The 27,327-nt window shown below is 42.7% G+C and overlaps 3 protein-coding genes across 4 annotated transcripts in view; 2 read left to right on the top strand and 1 right to left on the bottom strand.

Moving 5' to 3' along the window:
* Positions 1–17,077, bottom strand: part of LOC307088685 (uncharacterized protein) — a gene marked incomplete at its 5' end in the record, with an annotated part of 41,500 nt that extends 24,423 nt beyond the window's left edge. The window contains 7 exons of the mRNA XM_079754637.1: positions 8,350–8,523; positions 8,902–9,075; positions 10,224–10,397; positions 11,592–11,765; positions 13,781–15,626; positions 16,112–16,328; positions 17,036–17,077. Coding sequence (XP_079610763.1) covers positions 8,350–8,523; positions 8,902–9,075; positions 10,224–10,397; positions 11,592–11,765; positions 13,781–15,626; positions 16,112–16,328; positions 17,036–17,077 — 2,801 coding nt within the window. The remainder of the gene's footprint in view (positions 1–8,349; positions 8,524–8,901; positions 9,076–10,223; positions 10,398–11,591; positions 11,766–13,780; positions 15,627–16,111; positions 16,329–17,035) is intronic.
* On the top strand, positions 919–3,937 carry LOC307088405 (solute carrier family 22 member 17-like). Of its 2 annotated transcripts, XR_013812560.1 has the most exons (4): positions 919–1,059; positions 2,099–2,210; positions 2,992–3,420; positions 3,511–3,545. XR_013812560.1 is itself a non-coding variant. In XM_079754295.1 (3 exons), exons 2-3 carry the CDS (start codon positions 2,194–2,196, stop codon positions 3,266–3,268), a joined length of 294 nt encoding a protein of 97 aa, XP_079610421.1. In that variant the 5' UTR covers positions 919–1,059; positions 2,099–2,193; the 3' UTR covers positions 3,269–3,937. The 2 variants fall into 2 exon arrangements, 1 of the variants encoding a protein (XP_079610421.1); XM_079754295.1 differs by having other exon boundaries at positions 2,992–3,937.
* A 10,095-nt stretch (positions 17,078–27,172) lies between the features above and the next one.
* reck (reversion-inducing-cysteine-rich protein with kazal motifs) overlaps positions 27,173–27,327 on the top strand; it is a 33,863-nt gene continuing 33,708 nt past the window's right edge. The window contains exon 1 of the mRNA XM_079754438.1: positions 27,173–27,312. Within this exon, the coding sequence (XP_079610564.1) occupies positions 27,222–27,312 (91 nt within the window). The 5' untranslated portion in view covers positions 27,173–27,221. The remainder of the gene's footprint in view (positions 27,313–27,327) is intronic.

Genomic DNA, 27,327 nt, shown 5'->3' with positions numbered 1-27,327 from the left:
AGATTACTTAATTTTTGTGTGTATGTGTGTGTGTGTGTTTGTGACCATATTACATACTTTTATAATATAAAAGTAAGCAATATGGTATTATTATATTATAGTCTGACTTGTTTAACCACACACACATAATATGCGTGTGGTTAAACAAGTCAGACTACACTGTTGTGTGTGTGTGCTAATATCCTCCTTTTACACTGATGAAGGGGTGAGTGGAGACTACACTGTTGTGTGTGTGTGTGTGTGTGTGTTAATATCCTCCCTCCACAGTGATGAAGGGGTGAACGTAGACAGTGGCGGATTTAGCAAATTGGGGGCCCAAGGTGAAGATATGTATGGGGCCCACCTCATCCAATCTTTAAAAGAGAACAGAGAAAAGATTTTTACAGACTGAATTTTTTCAAACCCTGCATACACTTCTTTACCCCAAAATGAAAATGGAAAGCAGAGAACACACAAAGTGTAGCACTACACAAACTGATTGTCACAATCAAACCCAAAAGAGAATAAGGTTTCAGATAACACCTGTCTTTGCCAAAATGCCAGGAAAATCAGCACTGTTTTTTAAGATCAAATCAATATCAATATAACTAGCAAAACAAGTAGTTAGGGTAAACCCCACAAACAGTCATATACTTCTACAAATAAAAATTGCCAAGATAATAATTTACTTTGTATGTGTGAGTGAGGTTGCAATTTGCATTGCACTTGAGATTGACATTTCAATCATTCTACAAACAAACCCATGTACAAGATACAGGATATTGTTAGTGAATTGACATTACAGTTGAGATTGAACATTTCAAAAACAAAACTACAAAAAACTTATGCATGAGCAACTTTATTTCCTAATCCTTTTCCTAACCCCCCCCCCCCCCCCCTAAGTCCTCACTGGCCCCCCCGCCGTGTTTCAAGGTTCCCGGTCCTAGTTCCTCAGGGGCCCCGGGGTGTTCCCTGAGTCTCCCCACTGGCTGCTACTGGCCGGCCGGTCCGAGGGCACGAGCTCCTTCAGCGGGAGGAGAGGCTCCAGACGAGAGAACCGGGACGACGAGAGCTTCACAGGTAGGTCTTGATCAGGACCGGGAAGGTCAAGCAGTGACCTTCCCTTGTCACTTACCTAATATTATATTTGGATTCCAGTTCCTTCACATTCATAACCATGTTCATACTAACCCTCTTAGGTATTCCGATTAGGGTATTTGACTTTGACCTTTGATAATAATGAAAACTGAGGTTTTATTTAACGATTCAGGCCTTAATTCAGATGCCAGTGAACCCACCAGCTGTTGGCCCAGTCCTGTAAATACGAGCCACGATTCATAACAATATCTCTTGACTTGATGCGATTTCCCTTTGTTGACGTATAATATTAAAAGTCTATACCAGGTCCTCTTGTTAGGCTGAATACAGAAACATGACCCTAACCTGCACGATAACATTTGTAATTGATTATAATTTATTTAGTGGACGTTTGGTATTGGCAAAGGATAACATGTAGACAGGCCCGCCGCTCCCTATACGCAGAGTACGCAGAGTGCGTAGGGCACCAAGTACCTGGGGGGGGGGCACCAAAAATTATGGTTTGTAAAAAAAATAAAAAAATTAAAAAAAATATTACATTATTGAATTAAAAAAATATAGAAATTAGTTATGAAGAGGCCCACCGTTGTTTTTTCTTTATTGCATAACCTATCACTCAATTTCGGCAATTATATGTTTTTACCTAATATATAAAAAGAGGCTCCCCCCCCCCCCCCCCCACTGCTTGAAACGGCTAATGGCTAATGGATAATCCCGCCCACACCTGGGGATGGAACAGGCATCAAGACTGGCTGTTTGTAATTCTGAAAGATGTTCACATTGTATCCAGCAACCTTGATTCTTCACATTAGGCTTCTGTAGACAGAATTGACCAAACCTTCAAGAAGTCCTGATCCTGGTTCCCCAGGAATAATCTGCAACTTCTGTTGTTCTTTACCCAGAAACATCTTTGTTGTTTTGAAGCACAACGATTTGTTCATTACTCTTGCCCTTGAGCCCATAACACAAAGGAGGCGCGGGTTCAACTCCCTCACCACCTGCTGTCCTCCTGTCCCTGTAGATCTGAGCGAGACGGCCATCACGGTGTTCTCCGTGCTGGGGCTGTTCTCCTCGCAGGCCACCGCCTCGCTCTGCATCTTCTTCACGGCAGAGATCATGCCCACCGTCATCAGGTAACCAGCGCCGCCCTCTGCAGTATGGATCCCTGACAGGTAGAGCTGTTCCGATACCGATACCAGCATCGGAAATCCCTCCGGTACTGCCTAAAATGCAGTATATAAAAAACCTCTTCGATACTGATAATAGCTCATTTACTACTCAGAAAGAGAACATCAAAAACTGAACGGTGTTATGCTGCGTGGGTTAACGTCGGAAGTGGAAAGTCGGAGTGGGAAACGCGTCATCTCTGATCTACGTGAGTTCGAGCTACCAAGTCGGAAAAACATGGATGCATGGACGCTTAACTGCAACAATACAAATGTATTATTATAATTATAGATTATGAATGTAAATGATCTAGTTCTGAAAAAGACAATTGTTGACAGTAAGTGAACCGACTGTATGTTGCTGTGAAAAGTGCTTCTAGTAATTACAATGCTAGATGCTATCGGAACATCTCTACTTATAGGATGTGATTTGATTGATAACATTATTGAAATGACTATCGATCAGCATTGACTACAGATCTGCTCAGCCGGTTTAAAGCTAAGAGCTTGTTGAAATGTTACGCATTGCAACGTTAATTTCACATTGTCAAACTATACTGTGGACAGAATTCAAAACAGAAACATGAAACATTCAGACAATCGCACGGCGACCTCCGCCCTCTGACGGAGACCCTGAAGCTCCGCCTGCTCAGCGGCCAAAGCCTTCTGCTGGCTGACGGAGGGACCGGCCCGAGCCTCTCTAGACCCCCGGCAGCTCTGACGTGCCCCGTGTGTCCTGTGTTGCCAGGGGAACGGGCGTGGGCGTGGTGCTGGCGCTGGGCTGCGTGGGCCGCCTCAGCTCGCCGCTCATGGACCTGAGGAACCACTACGGGTACTTCCTGCACCACGTGGTCTACTCCTCGCTGGCGCTGCTGGCCGTGCTGTCCATCCTGCTGCTGCCCGAGAGCAAGAGGAAGACGCTGCCGCAGACGCTGGCCGACGGCGAGCAGTACCGCCGCCCCCCCCTAGGCCGTAGGAGGCGGGACAACGTGCCCCTGCTGGTCACGCCCAACCCAGAGACCTAGCCGCCTGGTCGGGGGGGGGGGGGGGGGACCGCGAGACTTGGTCCCCGGCTGATGGACGCTGGAGATCTGGGGGGGACCCCGAGACCTCACCTCTAGTGGTGGCGATCCAGACATCTGGGGAGTGGACCCCAGAGACCTCACCTCTAGGGGAGGTGACCCCAGAGACCTCACCTCTAGGGGAGTGGACCCCAGAGACCTCACCTCTAGGGGAGTGGACCCCAGAGACCTCACCTCTAGGGGAGTGGACCCCAGAGACCTCACCTCTAGGGGAGGTGACCCCAGAGACCTCACCTCTAGGGGAGGTGACCCCAGAGACCTCACCTCTAGGGGAGTGGACCCCAGAGACCTCACCTCTAGGGGAGGTGACCCCAGAGACCTCACCTCTAGGGGAGGTGACCCCAGAGACCTCACCTCTAGGGGAGTGGACCCCAGAGACCTCACCTCTAGGGGAGGTGACCCCAGAGACCTCACCTCTAGGGGAGGTGACCCCAGAGACCTCACCTCTAGGGGAGGTGACCCCAGAGACCTCACCTCTAGGGGAGTGGCCCCCAGAGACCCAACAATCGTAGGGGGCACACTTCAAGCACACATACACACACACACACGCACACACACACACACACACACACACACACACACACGCACACGCACGCGCACACCAGCTTCTCACACTGCACTTCTTAACACGGGACTCCCATGGGGTTATGTGTTGGAGGGTTAGCAGTAGAAGCTTCTCACTAACTCTGATGCCAGTTATGTTATCTATGTTTCATGAAGGAAGGAACTTCAGAGAGATTTCTAGATTAAATAAATAAACATACTTGTAACTCTGTAATCTGTGTATTATGTTTATGTGTGTATGTGAGCGTTTGTGTGTATATAGTTCACTAGATTACTTACTTTTTGTTTTTATATATGCGTGTGTGCTTAAAAAAGTCAGACTCCACTGTTGTGTGTGTGATGGTATTATCCTCCCTCCACACTGATGAAGGGGTGAATGGTGACTCCACTGTTGTGTGTGTGATGGTATTATCCTCCCTCCACACTGATGAAGGGGTGAATGGTGACTCCACTGTTGTGTTGGAGGAAACGTCTCCAGAAGACTTGGAGGATTTCAACTGAACAAACGGAAAGAATCATCTGAACACACGAGAACGTTCAGTTGATCCACTGAGTTTATTAACGTTATGCTTCATGAAAAATTAAAATCATAAACAGGTATCTTCAATAACTGAACATGTTGACTTGTTGTTCCCAACAGAACACAAATAATCTAGCTTCAGTTTAAAGTCATTCACAACATGAACATGGACATCTTAACCCTTTCCCATAGAACACTCAACATTTATGATTATGTTGTTAAATCTGTTTTAAATAAGGTTCCATATCATGCATGGCAAAATACAAACTGATATCGGATTCCTTTGATAGAGTTGAAAATATGTAAAATATTAGTAAAATAATGTACCATCAATCAACATTTCAGAATTAAATCTTTGTACAATCTGCTTAACCCAATGGAAAATCCTTTCATGGTTTATCATGCTGAACCTTTCAGAAGCCCAATAAAATTCAGCATTTGGAGTACAGTGGAGTAAATATAAATCATAAACAGGGGCACATATCTTTAACAACTGTTCTGTTGCTGTGCTGTTACCAACTAAACACAAGGAATCAATATTAATTTGAAAGTCATTCACAACATGGACATCCTAAGCTTTTCCCACCAACAACTTTTATTATGAGTATTTTACATCTGCTGTGTTAGGCTTATAAAAGTTAATATACATTTCAGAGCCCTTTATTAGGAAAATATTAATGTCTGATAATATACAAATATTGAATTATGTTTTTATATTTATCCATCATCAATCAACATTTTAAACACATTTAACATTATGAAGTAAATCTTTGTACAACCTGCTTAACCCAAAGGAAGATCTTCCTTTCATGGTTTATTCTGAAACTTTCAAAAGCCGCTGTTAAACAACCCGATGCACTACAGGTACGTCCATGGGTCCACAGGTATTCAAACGTCCCCCTAACAGCTGGTCCTCAACAACGTCAGAACTGTGAGGACCCCCCAGACCCAAGCGGCCCCCTCTAATCTGACGCTCAGCAGCCCAGCTGAACACAGAGAGGGCTGAGAGAGGAACCGCAGAGAGACACTGATGTTAGCTGCTGCTTACCACCTGCACACAGACCTGGAGTGTGTTTGTGTGTCTCACGATGAGTGCGTGTGTATGTCTGTGTACATATGTCTGTGCACGTGTGTGGGGCTGTGTGTGTGTGTGTGTTTTTATGTATGTGTGTGTGTGTGTTTGTGTCTGTGTGTGTGTGTTTTTTTATGTGTGTGTGTGTGTGTGTGTTTATAAATTAATGAACAATGTGTCAGTGCGTTTATGTTTGTGTACATATGTTTGTGTGTGTGTGTGTGTGTGTGTGTGTGTGTGTGTATAGATTCATAAACGATGTGTGTGTGCGGGTGTTTGTGCGTTTATGTCTATGCACATATGTGTCTGTGTGTGTTTAGTTCTGTATACGTGTGTGTATGTGTGTATGTGTTCATAGATTCATGAATGATGTGTGTGTGTTTTATGTTTGTGTCCATGTGTGTGTGTTTCTATGGGTCATTGTGTATGTGTGTGTGTCTATTTATAGATTCATGAATGATGTGTGTGAGTGGGTGTGTGTTTCTATTTTTCTGTATGTGTGTTTGTGTGTGTAACTACAATGGACACAGAAACACTGAGGAACCAGGCTTATTAAACACAAACCCAGGGAGGAGGTCCTCCTGGGTGAAGGTGGACTGGAAGGTGTGGATGAGTGTCACTGAGTCTGAGGACCCTCCTCCACCTGGGGACACGCTGTAGAAGGACAGAGTGCCAGCAGGCCGGTCCAGACACACTCCTACTCTGTTAGAGCCAGCGGGGGGGAGAGGTATGGTTGTTGAACCACCGTTGTGACGGGCATCGTAACAATGATCACGACAAACAAGAAGCCAGGACTTGCTGTTCCATCCAAGCCCGCTGTCATTAGCCTTTGTCCTCCTTGAGATTCCTCTGTATGTCATTCCTATACGGACATCTCCTTCCCTCTCTACCTCCCAGTAGCAGCGGCCAGTCAGACCCTCTCTACACAATGCCTGCCACCAGAAGTCAAATCTCTCTGGGTGATCCGGATACGACTGGTTCACTTCAACCCGCGTCACCTTTCTGTTGTCCTCAGACAGAGACAGTTCTCTGTGGGCTGTGTTTGGGTCCAGTGTGAGTTCACAGGCATCTGATGGGAGAAAGACATGATTAGGCTGCTAATTTTTTTTTATTAATTAATCATCATAATCATCACCATTATTATTATTATAACAAACAGCATACCCCGAAAGATAATAGTGGTATATATACAGGTATCATTTTAAACATGTTATTATGAATATGATGTGCTGTATGTATGATGTATGTATGCTAAAAATAATTATAATAATTATAAAAATAATAATTACAATCGCAACAACATAAAAGTATTATTTATGATGTGTTTTTTAATATAAAATACACATAATTATGATTAATAGTATCCTGATTATTATGGTGTTATGTCTATTGTTCCAATGATAATAAGTAATAAAGGAAATTAGAAAATATATTTTCTGCAGAAAAAGCAGGAAATGCCGTAATTAACGGTAATACTGTAACCGCTTAAGCTTAACATTGTGTTTCTAGGTTTAATATTAACATTGTTTAGGCTCTGCAACTACAAACGTGTTGATTTGTTAAACGTTTCATGGAAGGTTAACGGTTAAAAAATTGACCAAGTTACCCCACTAAGTTATCCCAGAAGGATCTGAATGAACAGACGTCACCTCATGCTGTGTGTGTGGACTTTCCATCTCAATAGTTAGTGAGTGTTGTGATGAATCAAACAGACACTTACACTTCTTTAGAGCTGGTTTCAGCCTCCACTCTCCACCGTGCTCCACACTGGGGGGGAAACAAAGTGAGAGCAGCATGTTGAAAGATTCACCTTCATCATCTGCTGTCTCATCACTTTCTACACAACATGAGTTACAGCTGCCTTTTCAAACCCCTTCATCTAGCAGCGGGTTGAATCCTTGTAGGAGACTTTGTCCCTGAGTGGTGAGCTGTCCTCTCCATACCTGAGAGTGTCCAGTCTCCAGCGTGGATCCTCCAGTCCAGCAGAGAGCAGCGTAGCTCCTGAGTCTCCTGGGTGATTGTAGCTCAGGTCCAGCTCTCTCAGATGGGAGGAGTTGGAGCTCAGAGCGGAGGCCAGAGAAGCACAGCCTTCCTTTGTGACCAGGCAGCCAGACAAGCTACACACACACACACACACACACACACACACACACACACACACATACACACACACACACACACACACACACACACATACAGACACACACACACACACACACACACACACACACACACACACACACACACACACACATACAGACACACACACACACACACACACACTTTATTTATTCTATCTGGATGAGAATAGTTCATACTAAAGTAAGCAGGTTAATAAAGTATTCATTCCATATGAAGTACAACTAAAAGCTTAATGATTGTATTAAGATCACAGGCCAGCGAGAGCCTCATCACCATGTCTATACTAATGACTCACTCCTCAGAGTAACATAACAAATTACATATAACATCCATAACATATAACATCCATAACATACAGACAGCAACCCCTAACCCTCTCATCAGCTGGCCAGTGTTACATAACATATAGCATACATAACATTCTAGTATTTAACAGACTAGCAGTTAACAAGACAGCAAAAATAAAAAACTCTCCTTCAAACTAACAACATTTTTAAATCCTCCTGAAATCCTCGTCCTCTAAAGTTCTGTTCCTCCTCTGTTCTCTCATCCTCCCATCTGTGGTCCACTGACAAGGTGACCCCAGCTTACAGATGAATAATGATGCTGAATCTGTTGGGGATCTTAGACACGTGTTGTCTGTTCTTTTAGATCATAACCCACCTAGTCCTGGATCCTCCCTACATATTAAACAGACCCAAAGACACATTTAACCCTAACCCTGACCTGAGAGTTTCCAGTGTACAGTGTGGACTCCCCAGTCCAGCAGAGAGCAGCTTCACTCCTGAATCCTTCAGGTCATTGGTACTCAGGTCCAGCTCTCTCAGGCTAGAGGAGTTGGAGCTGAGAACTGAGGCCAGAGCTTCACAGCATCCCTCTGATAGCTGACAGACATTCAGCCTTCAGAGAAAATAAATAGAACATGTTAGTTATGTCTTTAACATTTTCCATAATTCAAAGGTAAGTATTGCCAATGTTCATTTTTTTTCTATTTAAATGCTAATAATAATCTTTTTAAAAAACGGACTACATGTGAATAAGTAGAATAAGAATAATAACAAATAGTAAACTGTACTAATATTACATACAACTTATACTATCATGGCAACAACAATATAACTATGTTTAGTTATTATTGTAAAAATGTATTATTTAGGGGTGTGTTACTTTTATGGACGTAAATCTGTACATTAAATGTCTTTATTGTATTTAGTTTTTTTTGTATCTACTAGTATAGATCCTTGTGCTGTAAATGTTTGCACGTTGACTAAAACTGACTTGAGAGTTTCCAGTGTGCAAAGTGAACTCTCCAGTCCAGCAGAGAGCAGCTTCACTCCTGAATCCTGCAGATCATTGTTACTCAGGTCCAGCTCTCTCAGACTAGAGGAGTTGGAGGTGAGAACTGAGGCCAGAGCTTCACAGCATCTCTCTGACAGACGACAGCCATTCAGCCTTCACACAACATAAACAGAACATGTTAGGAACTCTGATTTGATGTTTGATTAAACTTTTCTGACAGTTAAAAAAAATATTAAACATTAGATATTGGGTTGAATGTCAGTTATATAGGTGAAAATGTTGATACTAACAACAATACTATAACAGTTGTCCTGAATTTCTGAAAACTGTATAATAGCATTACTTTTATGCTAGTATGTATATTGTGTTGTGTGTACTGTAATACATGTTATTTGTTATTAAAACTTTGGTATTCAATCATTTTATGGTGCTGTATTTCTACTTATTCAATGGTTTCATGTTTTTCCGTATTTCTATATATTGTTCTGTATTTCTAAATATTAAATTATGTTGCTCTGTATTTCTACATATTGTTCTTTATTTCTATGTCTTAAATTGTTTGACCTAGTTCTGTATTTCCATGTCTTTAATTGAAATTCGGAAGATAAAATATATATTAAAAATATGTGTAAAAAATTATAACATAACTAAGACCTTATACAGTCATGACAACAACAAATATATATTGTTGAGTTGTTCCTATGAAAATTATATTGTGGTGATCACGGCAGTGGTCGCCGTGTCGGGTGCTGCAAAGGATCCTGGGAGGCTCGGGGGAAGTGTGTGTGTGTGTGTGTGTGTGTGTGTGTGTGTGTGTGTGTGTGTGTGTGTGTGTGTGTGTGTGTGTGTGTGTGTGTTCAAAAATAAAGGCAACTCTCGGGTCATGTGGTGTATTGTGTAACTGCTTTAAACCTGGTGATTCCTGCTCGCCACACTATAATTAGTTTATGAAGACCTATAACTTTTGATTGATGCAAATACTGTGACTTCATTTGTTTAACTATCACTGTCCTGTTAACACGGGATTGCGGGAAGGCACTTACATTATATTTTGTGTTTATAATTTAAAAGTTGCAATGGTAATGTTGGAATTACTTTTCAACTATTCATTTTCGCATCCCACATAAACAACAAGGTGTAATATAACCAATGGCACCACTCTAATAAATGTGGTCATCAAAGGTTCTGAGTTATAAGCTGATAAAGTTAGACTTCATTTAGGAGTGATCCTCAAACTGAGGGCAGTAGTTGTTCTAAATGTCTTCTGATATTGAACTATTTGCAAATTGAGTAAAACTGACCTGAGAGTTTCAAGTGTACAGTGTGGACTCCTCAGTCCAGCAGAGAGCAGCTTCACTCCTGAATCCTTCAGATCATTGTTACTCAGGTCCAGCTCTCTCAGACTAGAGGAGTTGGAGCTGAGAACTGAGGCCAGTGCTTCACAGCATTCCTCTGACAGATGACAGCCAATCAGCCTTCACACACAATAAACAGAACATGTTAGGAACTGAGAGAACTGAGGTTCTCCTCGCTGCTGTCAGGGATCAGGGAAGTGAGCTCAAGGAGATGACTGTGGACATTCAAACTTCCTTCAGCAGTTGCCTGATGGCCTTGTAGGGATCCTGAACTCCATGTGAACAGAGTCAGGCCTAACGAAGTAGAGGGCTGCTGAGCCAAGTTGGGCCTTCAACTCGCTGAACGCTCCGCTGACTGATTGGGCGTGTAAATGCTTTTAAAATGGTTTCCCGCCCTACATTTCTTCATCTCTATCAGTCCCAATGCTTCCTTCTTTAAGACTATTGATTCATTTATTCATCTTTTATTTTGAGATTTAAATCCCATAATATTGCTGAAGCTCATTAAAAAGAACCTAAAAGAATAGGGCCACTTCCCCTTCCATTCTTTAGACACTTTTACCGGGTTATAAAATCAAGGACGACCACGAAACCCCTCTGGGGTTCTGCATCTCTACATATTCCAACGTTTTATGTTCTGTATTTCTACATATTTAATAATCTTATGCTCTGTATTCCTACATATTCAATCGTTTCATGTTGTTCTGTATTCCTACAAATTAATTTGTTTCATGTTCTATATCTCTATATATTCAATTGTTTTATGTTCTGCATCTCTCTATATTCAATTGTATTATGTTTCTCTGGTTTTCTACATATTGTTCTGTATTTCTACATCTTAAATTGTTTAACCGGGTTCTGTATTTTATCTCTCCAATTGAAATTCTGAAGATAAAATATATTCAAACAGTATATGTAAAAAATGATAACATAGCAAAGATAGTCATGGCAACAAAAAAAAAATATTGTTGAGTTCTTCCCTGAAAATTAAACATTTAGTTCATTTATTTTTCTAACTACCACTGTCCTTTTAACAGGGGATTGTGGGAAGGCACTATTATTATACTATTATTATATTTTGTGAGTATAATTGGAAAGTTGCAATGGCAACTTTTGGATAACTCCCACATAAACAATAAGGTGTAATATGTCCAATGGTAGCACTCTTATACATGTGGTCATCGAAGGTACGGAGGTATTGTCTGATATAGCTTACGTCATTTAGGAGCAATTCTCAAACCAGGAGGCAGTAGTTAAAAGTCCTCTAAAATGGAACCTTGTGGTGTAACTGTTTGCACTTTGAGTAAAACTGACCTGAGAGTTTCCAGTATACAGTGTGGACTCCCAAGTCCAGCAGAGAGCAGCTTCACTCCTGAATCCCGCAGTTCGTTGGTACTCAGGTCCAGTTCTTTCAGACTAGAGGAGTTGGAGCTGAGAACTGAGGCCAGAGCTTCACAGCATCTCTCTGACAGCTTACAGTCATTCAGCCTGCACACATAACAAACACAACATGTTAGGAACCGTGATTAAATGATTTATCAGGCTTTTCTTACAGTTCAACAAATGATTATACATTAGCTGGTTGTGTGTATTGTAAAACATGTTATAAGTATGCCTACAGATACATTTTGTATGTTATTATAACTCTTATATTCTAGTATTATATATATTGTGTTGTGTGCATAGTAATACATGTTCTAAGTGTACTGTCAGAGATGTTTTTTATGTTACTATAACTTTTAAATTGTAGTATTATGTATAGCAGGAGCGTCGCTAGCAATTGGAAACATCCGGAGCTGTAGCCCAGAAGTTAGAGTCCTTTTAAAATGGGGGTTCCGGATTTTCTCCCCCGAGAAAATGTGAAAATCGAGCCGATGAACATGCAATTGTAACGTAGTTTGAGAAGGAAAGGAAAGATCAATCGTCATGTCTGACTCACGTCGGGGTAGTCCTACTGTAGGTTAATGTTTAAGGAAAAGAAAGTGCACCACCTACACCAGCAGCCAAAATGAGACATTAAAAAACCCTGTAACCGATGTCAAGTGGACCGGGTTGAATTCACTGCAAACTAGAGCAGCACGAAACAGCAATATCGACGTGATGTGCTATGCATAGAGAATAAAATTTGCAACATTTTGCAACAAATGATTCTAAATCTGCCCATAAATGTACACGTCAAGATTTTGCAGTTTCACTGGATACAATATTGCATCTGTCAGTTGTCAAATTTGCTGAACAAACTGTTAAACTTCGATAATTTTTCATAGTCAACTTATATCGTCCATTTATTTAAGCTCTCAACAGCATAACCATTACAGCATCGCCACATCGGCAGGAAAACACGGCACACGCAATGATCATCCATGGAATCAGCCGTTCAAAGCCAGTCTGGAATCGTTTGACCACTGGATGGCAGGGGATGCCGACAGGGAATACACTGCAGGAGGAAACACGAGAGCCCCAGCTCGCCGCATACTAGTAGCCTGCTTAAAGCGTGGAACAAGCTGGATATGGAGCGGGTGAAAAACTCCTTAAAAGGGTGTGTGTGTTTGTGTGTCACTCTGTTCGAGCCTTCACGAGAGTTCAATGTTTTCATAGCTGTTACGTCTTTCTGACCAATGGCAGTTCAAGGCCCACCTGGGCTGTACCACTTCGGGAGGGGCCGCTCAGTTACTCCCCTGTAGACAAAATCAACTTGGTTGCGAAGTTGACAGTTTGTGAGTGTTTCATTTGTTGGGTGTCTGAGAGGCTGCGTGTGCACAGCTCAGGCTGCCGGACGGCGCTGCAAGGAACTTTTATAAACGCAATATTGTAATCCAATATCCAATATAATATTGTTATTATATAGCAGTAATCAGCCGGGCAGCCCAGAAACGTTGATGGCCCACCGAGAATTCTCCTGATTACCACTCCGCCACCGTGCTTGTCTGTGTGTGTGTGTGTGTGTGTGTGTGTGTGTGTGTGTGTGTGTGTGTGTGTGTGTGTGTGTGTGTGTGTGTGTATGCGAAACTAAATAAAAGCCCAGTCTATTGAAGTTTTACCAGAGGTACCACTGTCATACACCTACCCAATGTCAAGTGCACCGGGTTGAATTAACTGCGGGTCTCTTTCTTATATCTATCTTACCAAAGATCTTTTATCACTGTCCTTCTCAACACTCTGATCTTACAAAATCAGAATGTTGCACTATGCATAGGGAAGTTAAATTTGCAACATTTTGCAACAAATTATTGTAAATCTGCCCATATATGGACACGTCAGAATTTTGCGGTTTTCACATGCTACCATGTTGCATCTGTTGCTGCTGGTAATGCAACCACAAAGAAGTCTACTCAGAGTGGCTATTTTCATAATTATTATGTTTTAAAAAAAACATTTGACAGCACAGCGATCTGGGGCTATTCCCAAAAGATCCGGGGCTATAGCCTTGAATTTCCAGGTCGAACAACGCGCCTGATGTATAGTATTGTGTGTATTGTGATACATGTTATGAGTGAACCTACAGAGATGTTTTGGAGGCTTTGACCACTGGCAGCAGCCCCAGAAGACCCTCCTCAGAAGCAGAGTATTTCTTCAGGTGAAACACGTCCAGCTGCTCTTCTGATGTCAGTATGATGAAGACCAGAGCTGACCACTGAGCAGAGGAGAGAGATACTGTGGAGATACTTCCTGATGTCAGGTACTGTTGGATGTCCTCCACTAGAGAACGGTCGTTCAGCTCATTCAGACAGTGGAACAGATTGATGCTTCGCTCTTGAGGGAGATTTCCCCCTATCTTCTCCTTGATGTAATGGACTATTTGGGTATTGCTCCGTAACTTTCCTCCTGTCTGTCCAAGCAGAACCTTTTTAGTCAGATTGTCCAGTAATGTATATTCTCTTGGTCCAAGCAGATCTTGTAGGATAATCTGATTGGTCTTTAGAGAGAGGCCCAGGAGGAAGCGGAGGAACAAGTCCAGGTGTCCGTTCTCACTCTGTAAGGCCTTGTCCACAGCACTCTGGTAGAGGAGGAGAAGTTCATCTTGCCTGGAGGTTGGCTGTTGTTCTGAGATCAGATTGACACCAGTGTTGATGTAGGACAGCAGGACATAAAGGGCAGCCAGAAACTCCTGGATGCTCAGATGGACAAAGCAGAACACCTTGTCCTGGTACAGCCCACACTCCTCTTTAAAGATCTGGGTGAACAATCCTGAGTACACTGAGGCTGCTGTGAGATCGATGCCAGACTCTGACAAGTCTGCCTCGTAGAAGATCAGGTTGCCTTTCTCCAGCTGGTTAAAAGCCAGTTTCCCCAGAGAAACAATGATCTCCTTGCTCTCTGAACTCCAGTGTGGATCTGTTTCAGCTGCTTCAGCTCTCTCACGATACTTCCTGTCCCCTTGTATGGACTGAACCCTCAGGAAGTGGCTGTACATCTGAGTCACGGTCTTGGGCACCTCTTCTCCTCTCTGGGATGCTTTGAAGAAGTCCTCCAGAACTGTAGCAGTGATCCAACAGAAGACTGGGATGTGACACATGATGTGGAGGCTTCGAGATTTCTTGACGTGAGAGATGATTGTGCTGGCCAATGTCCCCTCTCTGAATCTCTTCCTGAAGTACTCCTCCTTCTGTGGGTCATTGAACCCTCTCACCTCTGTCACCATGTCAACACACTCAGCAGGAATCTGATTGGCTGCCGCAGGGCGTGTGGTTATCCAGATGCGAGCAGAAGGAAGCAGGAATCCCCTGATGATGTTTGTCAGCAGCACGTCCATTGAGGTCGGCTCTGTGACATCAGTCCAGATCGGGTTGTTCTGGAAGTCCAGAGGAAGTCTACACTCATCCAGACCATCCATGATGAAGACTATTTGGTCATGGTTGGATATGTAGTTTCCTGATTCTTTGGTTTCAAGAGAAAACTGATGAAGAAGTTCCACTAAGCTAAACTCTTTCCCTTTCAGTAAATTCAGCTCTCTGAAAGTGAGGAGAAATGTGAAGTCTATGTCGTGGTTTGCTTTGCCTTCAGCCCAGTCCAGTGTGAACTTGTGTGTTAAGAAGGTTTTACCAATGCCGGCCACTCCAGTTGTCATTATTGTTCTGATTGGTTTATCTTGTCCAGGTAAGGGTTTAAAGATGTCTTCACATCTGATTGATGTTTCCTCTTTGACTGGCTTCCTGGAAGCCTTTTCAATCAGTCTGACCTCATGTTCCTTGTTGACCTCTCCACTGCCTCTCTCTGTCATGAGGAGCTCTGTATAGATCTCATACAGAGGTCTCTGCTCTCCTGCTCTAGCGATTCCCTCAAACACACACTGGAACTTCTTCTTCAGATGAGACTTGAGTTCATGTTGGCACTGGACAGCAGCAGCTCCTAAATCAAAAACCAGAAGACACATGCTATACATATTTCCAAGCAATAGGACTGGTGTAATGAAATAAGTATTCTATATTCTACTTCATTTGGATCTAATAACTTTATTAGTAGTGCTATCATTGTTGGTTATCAGCAGGAAGTGACCTGATAACCTGATATAACAAGATAGTGGTGCATCTCTTCCACTGAGTTATTCTGCTGTTGATCTGCAGTATAATGTTTAACATTCTTTAACCTAATACCCCCATCCTACATATCTGGATCAATCCATTTAACTTGATACTCCCACAATAACCGTACATATCTGGATTAAACCATTCAACCTGATACCCCCACAATGACCCTACGTATCTGGATCAAACCATTCACTTGATACCACCACAATAACCCTACATGTATGGATCAAACCATTTAACCTGATACCCCCACAATTACCCTATATATCTGGATAAAACCATTTAACCTATTTACGAGTATCTTACCACTCCCCAGCTTGTTGGCCAGTTCCTCCTGGTTCATCTCCGTCAGGCAGAGCTTTGTGATATGTACCACTCCCTCTATGGCGCGCCTCCTCTGCTCCTCGTTCTTACCATCCTCCTCCTTCTGACTCTCTGAGCATTGTGGGTATTCTGAGAAGAGATCTCTCCAGAGCTTCTTCAGCTCTTTGTCTAGAAAAGCGTGTGCGTTCTCCTCCGTCTTCTGGAACAGAACAAACATCAAGGAGAACTTAACTCTGAACTAACTGAGGACATCAGAAGCATCTGTCCTAGATTAACGTCTCGCTGGTCTAAAGAGGGAAGCCTGGAGTCTATATGCTCCACAAGAGATGCTTTAAATGCCCATGTAGAGCCAGGGGCACCACTACAGATTGTGGGCCTTATGAAAGAATATATTGGGCCCCCAACCTAGACAACCCACCAGCCTAGAAAACCCATTTGACCACCCGTAGATTGATAGACTGGTAGCTCTAGTGTAGCCTGGTGCTAATAACCCAATACTTAGCCTGCTGTCATTGACCATTGATGTATGCATGTCAGAGGTACATGAGTGGCATCTCTCATTACTGTTGTTTCTGGAATAAAGTCTTTCCTCAAAAACAGTTTGAAACCAAAAGGGCTTTCCTCTTGAGAAATTCAGTGGTATTTTACATTTTGGTCAATATCTTCCAAAAGTTCGTCAGACGCCAGTAATGCTCTGCTGGCTCTAAACACCTTAGTAAAATGTGACAGAAAAGACACAGATCGTCTTCATACCCTGCTATTACTTTTCACCACTAGTGGTCAGTATCCTACCCTGGCTGTAATGTTTATAATGGCGCATTTCCACCGTAGGGTGCGGGTCGGTTCGGTCTGCAAAGGTGCGGCACGGGTTGCGTTTCAACCGCCGAAAGTGGTTGTGATCCGGACTGAGCCGTACTGAGCCGTACTCATCTCGCAGCACTCCTCCATTAAGGAACTGAGACGCCTGAAAGGGTGCCGGCAAGTTCAAGCTACCCACGCCGTCTTTTGATTGGTCGACAGAATCGCACTTCCGTGCGACAGGGCGATAATAACAAACACATTACCCGCGAGGTATTTCTGGACAATGGCGAAAGCTTAGTTTATTGAAGAAAATGTTGCGCAAAATTGTGCCGTCCATTTCGGACTTCCTACATTGTTGCTCTTTGTTCGTTGTGCACGTTCTTCTTCTTCCTTGGATTTATTAGCAGGCTACACTGTGTCGGGCTGATATGAGGTCACGATGCTAACAAAGCTGCCGCGGCTATCGCCATCCGACTTAACCCCCCCCCCCCCCCCACCATAACGCCTCGTGCCCACTGCACCGTCAGTCAAAGGACGTCGGAAGGCGTGGCTGACGGTTGGGGGAGCTTTCCAGGGTCGTCAGAGCCCGAGTAGTGTCACAGTGCTTACATTTGCATACACGATCTGATTGGATGACGGATCCGTCGCTGCCGAAAAAGTTGAACATTTTTTAACTTTTTGACGGCGCCGAAGGCTCCAACGGAGCGCACGGATTCACAATGCATTGCGCGACCATCCGCATTCAAAGTCAATGGTGATCAGTCAACGGACGGATGCAGTGGGCACGAGGCGTAAGCGTACTGTCGGCGATGGTAACGCGAGCCGTAACTGAGCTGCGCCGAACCGCACCTTCACTACTCCACCAAGCCGCACCGAACTGACGCGCACCCTCCGGTGGAAATGCGCCATTAGAAGAAGAAAATGATTGTCTGCCTTGCTGCTGCAAACTTCCTTAGTAAACAGACTTCCCGGTTCATCCACCTGTCTCCCTAATTTATTGATTCATATTTATGAATTTCATGTTTCATGAAGAACTATTTGATTAATATTAGATTATGTGATTCACTAGGTAGCTCCATGTCAATGAGCACCACAGGAAGGTGAATAAATAAAAACCTTTCTTTGGACAAAGCTCTCTCAGCTTTTTGTTTCTGATACCCCGACTTCTTCAACGCTTCTGCTTGTAAGTGCAGAGTGGAAGACTAGCTCTGTGCTGAAAACTGGATCTATGCAAGACTGAACCATGCAATAAAGAGAGAGGGGTAAAATATAAAGACTATACTGAACAACCACCCCCACCCCCCTCTTAGGTCACCCCTGTTTAGAGCTGAAGTCAAATGTCTTGGTTCATTTACACACCTTGATCAGCTCTGATTGATTCTGCTCAATTCTGCTCATTACAGACTGAGCACTTGTAACCTTTGACCTCTCCTGGGGTCGCCTGTGGAGAGAACACGTGCACACACACACACACACACACACACACACACACACACACACACACACACACACACTTTATTATATCTGGATGAGAAAAGTTCATACTAAAGTAAAAGGTTAAAGGTTGTATCAGCGATGTTTGGTGACGTCACTTCTGTTTGTAGTTGAAGCGAGATTCTAAACAAACAGAGCCAGCTCGCCCCTCCCTTCCGTATTTCGTGCATCCTGTAAAATCTATCATGAACGCAGCGCAAAACCCCACAACACCAACCCCTTGTCGCTGATTAGTTGAATACTATTTATTTTGTTTTTGAGTGGTTGATAGTACCATCTGTTTTTGTGTATGGTCTCGGAGCATGGGTTGCCTACGGAGACACTTTTTTTTTGGCCGGCCTGCTTATGGGGCGGGCAGCTCACAGATCAGATGAATGTGATAATTTATGTTTTGGCCTTGAATCGCTGATAAAACCTTTAATAAAGTATTCATTTCATATGAAGGACAAGTAAAAGCTTCATGATTATATTAGATCACAGCCCTGTTCATCACCATGTCTACAGCAATGACAACTCCTTAGAGGTACAGAACATATAACATTCAGACAGCAACCGATAACCCTGAGTCTAACATCGGCTGACCAGCGTTCTGTCAGCCAGAATAACCTGCTCATACCAGATTAGCAGTTAACAAGACAGCAAAAATAAACAACTCCCCATCAAACTACCAAAGAATTTAAATCCTCCTGAAATCCTCGTCCTCTAAAGTTCTGTTCCTCCTCTGGCCTCTCATCCTCCCATCTGTGGTCCACTGACACGGTGACCCCAGCTTACAGATGAATAATGATGCTGAATATGTCGGGGATCTTAGACACGTGTTGTCTGTTCTTTTAGATCACAGCCCACCTAGGCCTGGATCCTCCCTACATATTAAACAAACCCAAATACACAAATATTTCCTGAATTGTCAGTAAAACTACTGGTTTGTTTAAAACTCCTACCTCTCCTCTCTGGAGGGGCGTCCGTCTTTATGTTCAGGAGGTTGACCCCTACTCTTCATGGAGACACAGCTGGGTCCAGGGGAGTCTGCTCTCTCCTGCTGGACTCTTCTAGAAAAACAATAACCAGGATTTGTGGATGTTTGATAGATGCTGTAGTTTTATAATCTTTGACAAATCCTTACCCTTCCTCACTGGAGGTGCGTCCGTCTTTAAGGTCAGTTGGACGACTCATAGACCAGTTACTCTTCATGGAGACACAGCTGGGTCCACGGGAGTCTGCTCTCTCCTGTTGGACTCTTCTAGAAAAACAATAACCAGGATTTATGGATGTTTGATAGATGCTGTAGTTTTATAATCTTTGACAAACCCTTACCCTTCCTCACTGGAGGGGCGTCCATCTTTAAGGTCAGGTGGACAACCCATAGACCAGTCACTCTTCATGGAGACACAGCTGGGTCCAGGTGAGTCTGCTCTCTCCTGCTGCTCTGGGCTTCAACACAACACAGACACAGCTTTTACTTAGACGGATGAGGGAGTCATGTTATATCACTGCTGAGCTCTGAGATGGACAACAATCACCAATCAATCAGACAGAGATATCCTCTTCTTACCTCTTAGCTTTGCTCTGGTTGCCATGTTCACCAGACGGAGTGGTTTTAGAGAGAGGACCCCCCTCCTCCCTCTCCTCATCCATAGTAGACTGGAGACCTGGACACAAACACAACTACATACTGTTTCTCTGGATTCTGTTTTAGTACCAAACATGAAACTACTGCAGTGAAGACTTCCTATCTTCCTGTCTGATAGACACATACACTATCACTATCTATGTCTAGATCTAGACTCATTATCATTATGTATGGCTTTAACAATTTAATTATAAGGACAATTATTTATTTTCCTTTTGAACTTTGAGCTGTTTTCAGGACTGAAATATCTCGGTTTTATGAGTTTATACTTAAGTGTACTGAACCGTAAAACCATAAACAATCAATAATTTACTAACGTTCCCAATAAAACTCCACAATAAAAGTCCACCACAAAACCAAACTGACTCCCTACATAACAGAATCATACTGTCCATAAAATGGTTAAAACTCATCTTTTCAGTACAATTAAAAAGCCTTCATGTTTGAGTCCAAATCGTTTTCCTTTTAAACAAAAGGTTGTCCTGTCCGGTTCCCGTACCAGAGGATCTGTTTATAAACACTCTCAACACACTGAGACTAGTTATTGATGTTATGACCCATATTCCTTCGTTTAAACAGGTTCTCTCACTGACATCAGCGTCTCTTCTACACAACAAATTTGGAAACACCAAACTTGGATGGGAGAAAGTTAATTTAGTAAGAATATATTAATATAGTAAGAACACATCACCGGTCATCTGAAGAAAACATGAATTCAGCAAATGGTACCTTAGCTTCTCCCTGATGAAACGTGTGCTGTCCGTGTTGTATGGAAAAATAGAAGCACAAATGCAAGAAAAGCCAAAATCTTGTTTAGAAGCGAGACAAAACATTAACACGATACAAAAGGTCTGAAGATTAAAGATTGAGCTGCTGGGCTCCTCAGTGAAGACAGATCAAATGAGGAAGGAGACTTTGAACAACAGCTAACTTCATCTAAATGCTTTATGTTCCTAAGGCCTCCATCAGGGCAAATAACCATAACTGAGGAAGTGATGAGATAAGACAGAGCAACGGTTTATTGAAGTCCATATCAAGCTATAAACCACCAGGTCCAAGTGCTGACTGAGGGCTGAATAGTGAAACTAAAGTATGACTTCAGGGGTATAAAGTACTGCTGTACTTGGTATCGTTTGTGATGAAATCCTGGGACTCTCAAAGTATCAAAATACAACTGGAAAAAAATAAGCTTTTCTGAGTTAGGGGACATAAAAGTAAACAACAAAACAAACAAACATTAGGGGGATCTTTGAAGCGTATCCAAACGAGGACACACCAGGACACAAACCAGGACACACACCTGGACCTGAGTAACAGCTGTCATTAAAATAATCAATCATTAACAAACTGAAGAGGATAACTGGTTTACCTGAACTCACTCACGCACGCACGCACGCACGCACACACACACACACACACACACACACACACACACACACACACACACACACACACACACACACACACACACACACACACCCCGTATCCTAACGCTAACCCTAATCCCTGTATCCTAACCCTAACCCCTAATCCCTAATCCCTTTATCCTAACCCTAATCCCTGTATCCTGGGAATACAGGGGACACTGACCAACCCTAAACCTGACATGGGACCTTAATCTCTAATGCCTGTACCCTAGCCATTATCCCTTTTCATAATACCTGTATCCTAACCATAAACATTATCGCTGTATCCTAACCCTAACTATGGAAGTAAATCTGTGCCATTGTATTTTGAAAATAAAAAGCCATTGAATTCTAAGCACTGAATATTTATGCATTGAAATAAAGTATCTGGATGTTTTGCCTCTGAATATAACTCTTTAAAATTTTCAACAAATCATTTTCATCTTTATTTTCCAATGTTAAAAAATTCGAAATCAAATATTCAACGTTAATAAATTCAATTTAAATATTTTCAACGTCCCCAAATTCAACATGCCAAAGTCACCTGCAAAATTCAATGTATGAAATTCAGTGTTAACATCCGGGGACCCAAGAAAGAGCAATCCATCCTAGATGCTAGATCACGGTCAAGCAAGGAGATCGTCCCTCGCTGGTTCTTTCTTGATACAAACGTTAATTCTAGGAGCATTAGGAGGAAATGCTTTTTGCTGCAGTATGAAATAAACGATGAACAAATGCCTGTATGTGAAGTGTGTGTGTGTTTGCAGTGACTTGGCTGGATTTACATGTAGCGTAAGGGTAATTGTAGTGGGTTAAGGAGCCCAATTTATTAGGGCACCAATTCAGGGCGATCCGAGGTCTCCATGCCTAGGTTTGGTGTGGTGCTGGGGCGATCTGAAGCCTGTTGCCCACTGTGGAACGAGAGCGCAGAGCCGTATTGGGCAACTGCAGCGGCAGCGGCTTGTAGTTCCAGTGGAAGCTTCTTCCCGGCGTGCCTCGGGAAGAAGCGCCCGACAGCAACCTGCTTTTAATTTGTCATCCTCATATCTGTATCATGTCACTCGGTGCGGAATATTGTTGGCTCTGCGTGCTTGTTGCGCTCTGGTTATGCCACCACAGAGGCATATCAACCGTTTTGCTCCAGCCAGTTAACGTTCGCCCGGTGTCACAAAACGAACGATTCGAATTTTTTAACATTCAAAAATAAAGCTGAAAATGATACTTTATTTCAATGCATAAATATTCAGTGCTTAGAATTCAATGGCTTTTTATTTTCAAAATCTGATGGCACAGATTTACTTCCATACCCAGTGTTGGGAAAGTTCACTTTCTACGTGAACTAGTTCAAAGTTCAGTTCACAAATTTTAAAATGAACTAGTTCAGTTAAACGTTCATAATTCAAAATTTTGAACGAAGTTCACAGTTCCAAAAAATGAACTAGTTCATAGTTCTTTTTTCAATATGTTGCTGTGAGCTATTTGTTTTTTCAGGTATTTTGAACATTGAGCCCCCTTTGTGGTTTGTCTAGGATGAAATAGAGTGGTTGAATCAAGTATCGTAGCGAAATACAGTTTATATCGTGTTTTATTGCACATTTAGCGCATTTCGTAAATCCCATTGATTTATTTTGGAAGACTCATTGCTCGTTGGCCGGAAACGGAAAAGGGGGGTGTTCACGTTTGGTTGTAGTCTTTTCGCTCGGTTCTAGCCCTACTGATGAGACGGAGAACCGAGTGAAAAGACTACAACCAAACGTGAACAGCCCCCCTTTCCGTTTCCGGCCAACAAGCAATGATTCTATGAGGTATTCTAGTCCGCTGAACTATGAGCCAGAGAGCTAACGTTATGGATAGTACATATTTATAATTCGTAATTCGTATGGAAGGGGGGCCCACACTTTTTTGGCGTGCAAGCTACTTTAAAAATGAGCAGGTCAAAATGATCTACCTACTGTACATGGCAAAACGCCAACACGGTGGCTGCTGGTAGTTAGTTTCAAGCAGGCTTCCAAATGACAATCAGTCATGGTGGAATGGTATTTGCACTTAATAGAGTAGAGCCAAATAATGCAGTCAAGGAGGTAGCACATTTCCTCATGTTTGGATACTTTCCTTTGTGAGTAAGTTCCAAAATTGTCCATGAGCCCTGGATTTAAGCTCAATATCAGTTTGTACTATCAAAATCTCTTCCTCCACTGCAGACGTGTTTAGGTGAAACAGTGCTGCAATTTTTTGTGATTGAGTAAATCAAACTCAACATCTTCCCTAAATGGATAGCAGTCTTGAGAGTCTTGGAAAAGTTTGTCAAAGTCAAACAGACAATTTTCATCAATCCAGTGGTAAATGCCATAGGGATGCAATTCTTTTTTGTTTAAACGTTATACGTATTATTTATTTATTTTTACGTCACGCGATCTACCCACCCTACCTTTGCGATCGACCGGTCGATCGCAATCTACGTATTTGGGACCTCTGCTCTAGGGTCTATAGCATATAACCGCGTTGTCTGATTACAGTTTAATTCATTTCCCACAATTTAACAGCTCTCGTTTTGAAGAATAATCACCGCGCCATTCGTTTCAATGGGAATCGCGCCGGTCTATACTTTCAAAATAATAAAATTATAAATACATATTTATAATTTGAAATTCGTCCCAGCCTTTATACGACAGATACTATAGGGTCTATAGCATATAACCGCCTTTTCTTATTACAGTTTAATGTAACACTAAGCTGGCAACACCGCAACTGCAAATTAACCACACAGAGATTACCATGGCAACCGGTCAAACAACACGGCGATCTGCGCGCGCGTCCGCCGTGTTGATAAACAAATAACCCCCATATTGAACGAAGTTAAACCAAGTGAGGGTGCCGTTCACAGACACCAGAATGAACGAGTTCACAGTAACGTTCATCAGGCAGTAATACAATACGTTCAGTTCACGTTCGCCCAAAATATGAACGAGTTCATGAACTATCGTTCAAAGAACGCGTTCAGGCACAACACTGTGTATTATACGTGTTTAGTTTGCGTGTGTTTAAACAGATGGACGCACACACACGCGCCCACATTCATTAACTCTTTAAAACATACACACACGCGCGCCCGCATTCATTCATTCTTTTAACCCTCACTCGCGGTAAAATAATGTTTTCTCACGATCAAATACTCATCAATCCTAAAAGTCATGGGCATGTACATGATGTCTGTGTCAAGAACATATGGGTTTGCTGTACGGTGTTTGCAGATGCTTTAAACCAGGTATTTCCTGTTTTGTGGCGCAAGTGGTTTCTGAAACTGCAAAATAGCACCAGGGAACGTTTGCGCCAGAACACGCCTCCTCCTTTCGCCGAACCGCAAGATCATTCCCTAATTTACTGACGCGTGGCGCAGGAGGGAAAAGAACGCCCTGCGCCAGTTGCAAACTAGCAACGACACATGGGCCAGTGATTAAGTCAATTGCGCCGGAAGCAAGGTAAGGCCACATGTTTCGATGTCAAATGACGAGTCATCATGCGGCCATGTTCTTCATCAAGGCAGAAAACAAGGACGAAGTACCACCGACACAATACTACCGAGATCCAGCAGAGGGCAGCAGAGCCACAATACTGATATTATACGAAAAGAATACACACAAACACTAAATATAAATATACACACACTACCCGTAAATACCAGTCAATTGTTATGCAATCACAACGTAATATTATCTTTCATTAATGGTTTAACACTTAGTTCCTAAATGAAAGATGACATCACAGTGTGCATAGATCAGAGAATACTACTACCAACACTGCTACTGAGTGCAACATTGATTATAGGAAGAACATGGCAATTTGTGACAAGGGTCGATTGTAACACACTCAATTCCTTCAGCGGTGAGAAGCAAAGCCGAGTCCACAGCGTCGACCAGCTTCTCCCCATTAGACGTTAGTGCAGACCAGTGCCAGAGCCCCGGTGTCTGGAAGAGGAAGTCCACGTCTACAACACAGTACCATGTCCACTTCTCTTATCTTAAGATCTTATCATATTTAATAGGAAGTGGATGAATATTGAATACATTGATACATGACGCATGAAATAACTTTATGCAGGCCAGCCTATTTATTATTTATGGTACAAAATGATAGATAAAGTTCATTCCATTTATTTTTGTCTTTTTAAACTTGAGCTGCAGGTTGTTGATGAAATCTGAATAAGTGAAATCTACTCATTTTTCACCCAATGCACCCAAACTGAAAAGGAACAGCCCAGTATTGTTTTCGCTATGTGATCTTTATATGTAGTGACAGCCCAACATAGCCACAAATAAAATAATATAATTAGGAATTGTAAGTATTAAAGTATTTTTCCCAACCTCAAAGTCTGAGTGGATCCTCCTACAGTACAGATGTGTAGGGATCCTGATTAATAGATAGATTGCTTTTGATTGAATGGAACAGCAATCTTTTCAATCATGTCCTACAGGGCTTTAAATGACTTTCCCATCACCCTTGGTGAATCTCAACACAGTTAACATCAGCTAACAGCTAGCTTACAGCACAGCACCACTGCCCAGGGGTTAAATCATTCAACCATATTTTTGCCCGTTTTCTTAATTTCAGAACCCCTCTTTTCATTTACACCTCATCCTTTGACAACTTTGGACTTATAATCACAATCATGGTCCTTCATCTTTGTGATAATCAAGGAGTTGGGCTTTCATTTTAAATGTGCACCACCTTGAAGATGTTACATGTAGGTAGATGGATTTGCAGAAGGTACTCCAACCGGGTTCCACAACAAAAACAAGAACGACAATTAAGTGCCAAGAACTGAATTTACCCAAAACAAAAAAAAGGTACTTATTTATTATTATTATTTACTCTCATGAATTAAAAGTGTCATAACCAACCCATGTAACAATCATCCACCGTCGTCGCCTGTATTGATTGATAGTTCAGCTCCATATGGTGTTCAGATCCTCCCAGGCCCTGCTACTCCTCTCATTCATCCACGGTCAGAGCAGGATGGAGAACAGAAGACGACATCCTCTCCTCCTCAGACTCTTTGTCTCCCCCTCACCCTAGCACAGATCTCCCCACTGTTTCACAGCCTGCTGCAGAACAACACCAACCGGCTCAGACTTCTCAGTGACAAAGGCCCGGCAGGCATGAGGCATGGTGTGTATGTAAATATATGTGTCTATGTGTGTGTGTGTGTGTGTGTGTGTGTGTGTGTGTGTGTGTGTGTGTGTGACTGTGTGACTGTGTGTCTATATATGCATATGTGTCTATATATGTATCTGTGCATGTGTGTCTATATACAGTATGTATATGTGTGTCAACATATGTATATCTGTGTGTATGTGTACATAAGTGCGTGCATGTGTATATATGTAACACCAACACCAACACCAAAAACATTTTTTTTCCAAAATCCTCAACTGAATCCCAAACAGCAGCCTTTATCAATGATAGGACAACAATGTCCTGGTAAGTTATAATATAATTGAACAATATAATAGAAGAGAACAAGAAGGGAAAACAAGAAGAGAAGAAGACTTCCCACTAATTCCAATTAGGACCGTCCTTATTTCGCACACGCGCGCGCGCGTGTGTGTGTGTGTGTGTGTGTGTGCGTGTGTGTGTGTGTGTGTGTGTGTGTGTGTCCGGCCTCCTATAACGGAACAGGGAGTTGCCGTGCCGCTGCAGACGGAGTGAGGAGGTCGGTCCAGGGACTCATGGAACCAGTGATCCACACGTTTCCTCGTTCACGATGCGCTTTACGGATCCGTTAAGATGTTCGTGTTACCAGATCATCAGCTGTCTGTTCGCCTTCCACTTTTACGACTCAAGCTTCGCACAGGGTAAGTGTTGCTGGT

This window comes from Pollachius pollachius (assembly GCF_949987615.1).
Source record: "Pollachius pollachius genome assembly, chromosome: 17".
Classification (NCBI taxonomy): Eukaryota; Metazoa; Chordata; class Actinopteri; order Gadiformes; family Gadidae; genus Pollachius; species Pollachius pollachius.
The sequence above is the reverse complement of the archived record's forward strand: the minus strand, read 5'-3'. Positions and strand labels throughout refer to the sequence as shown.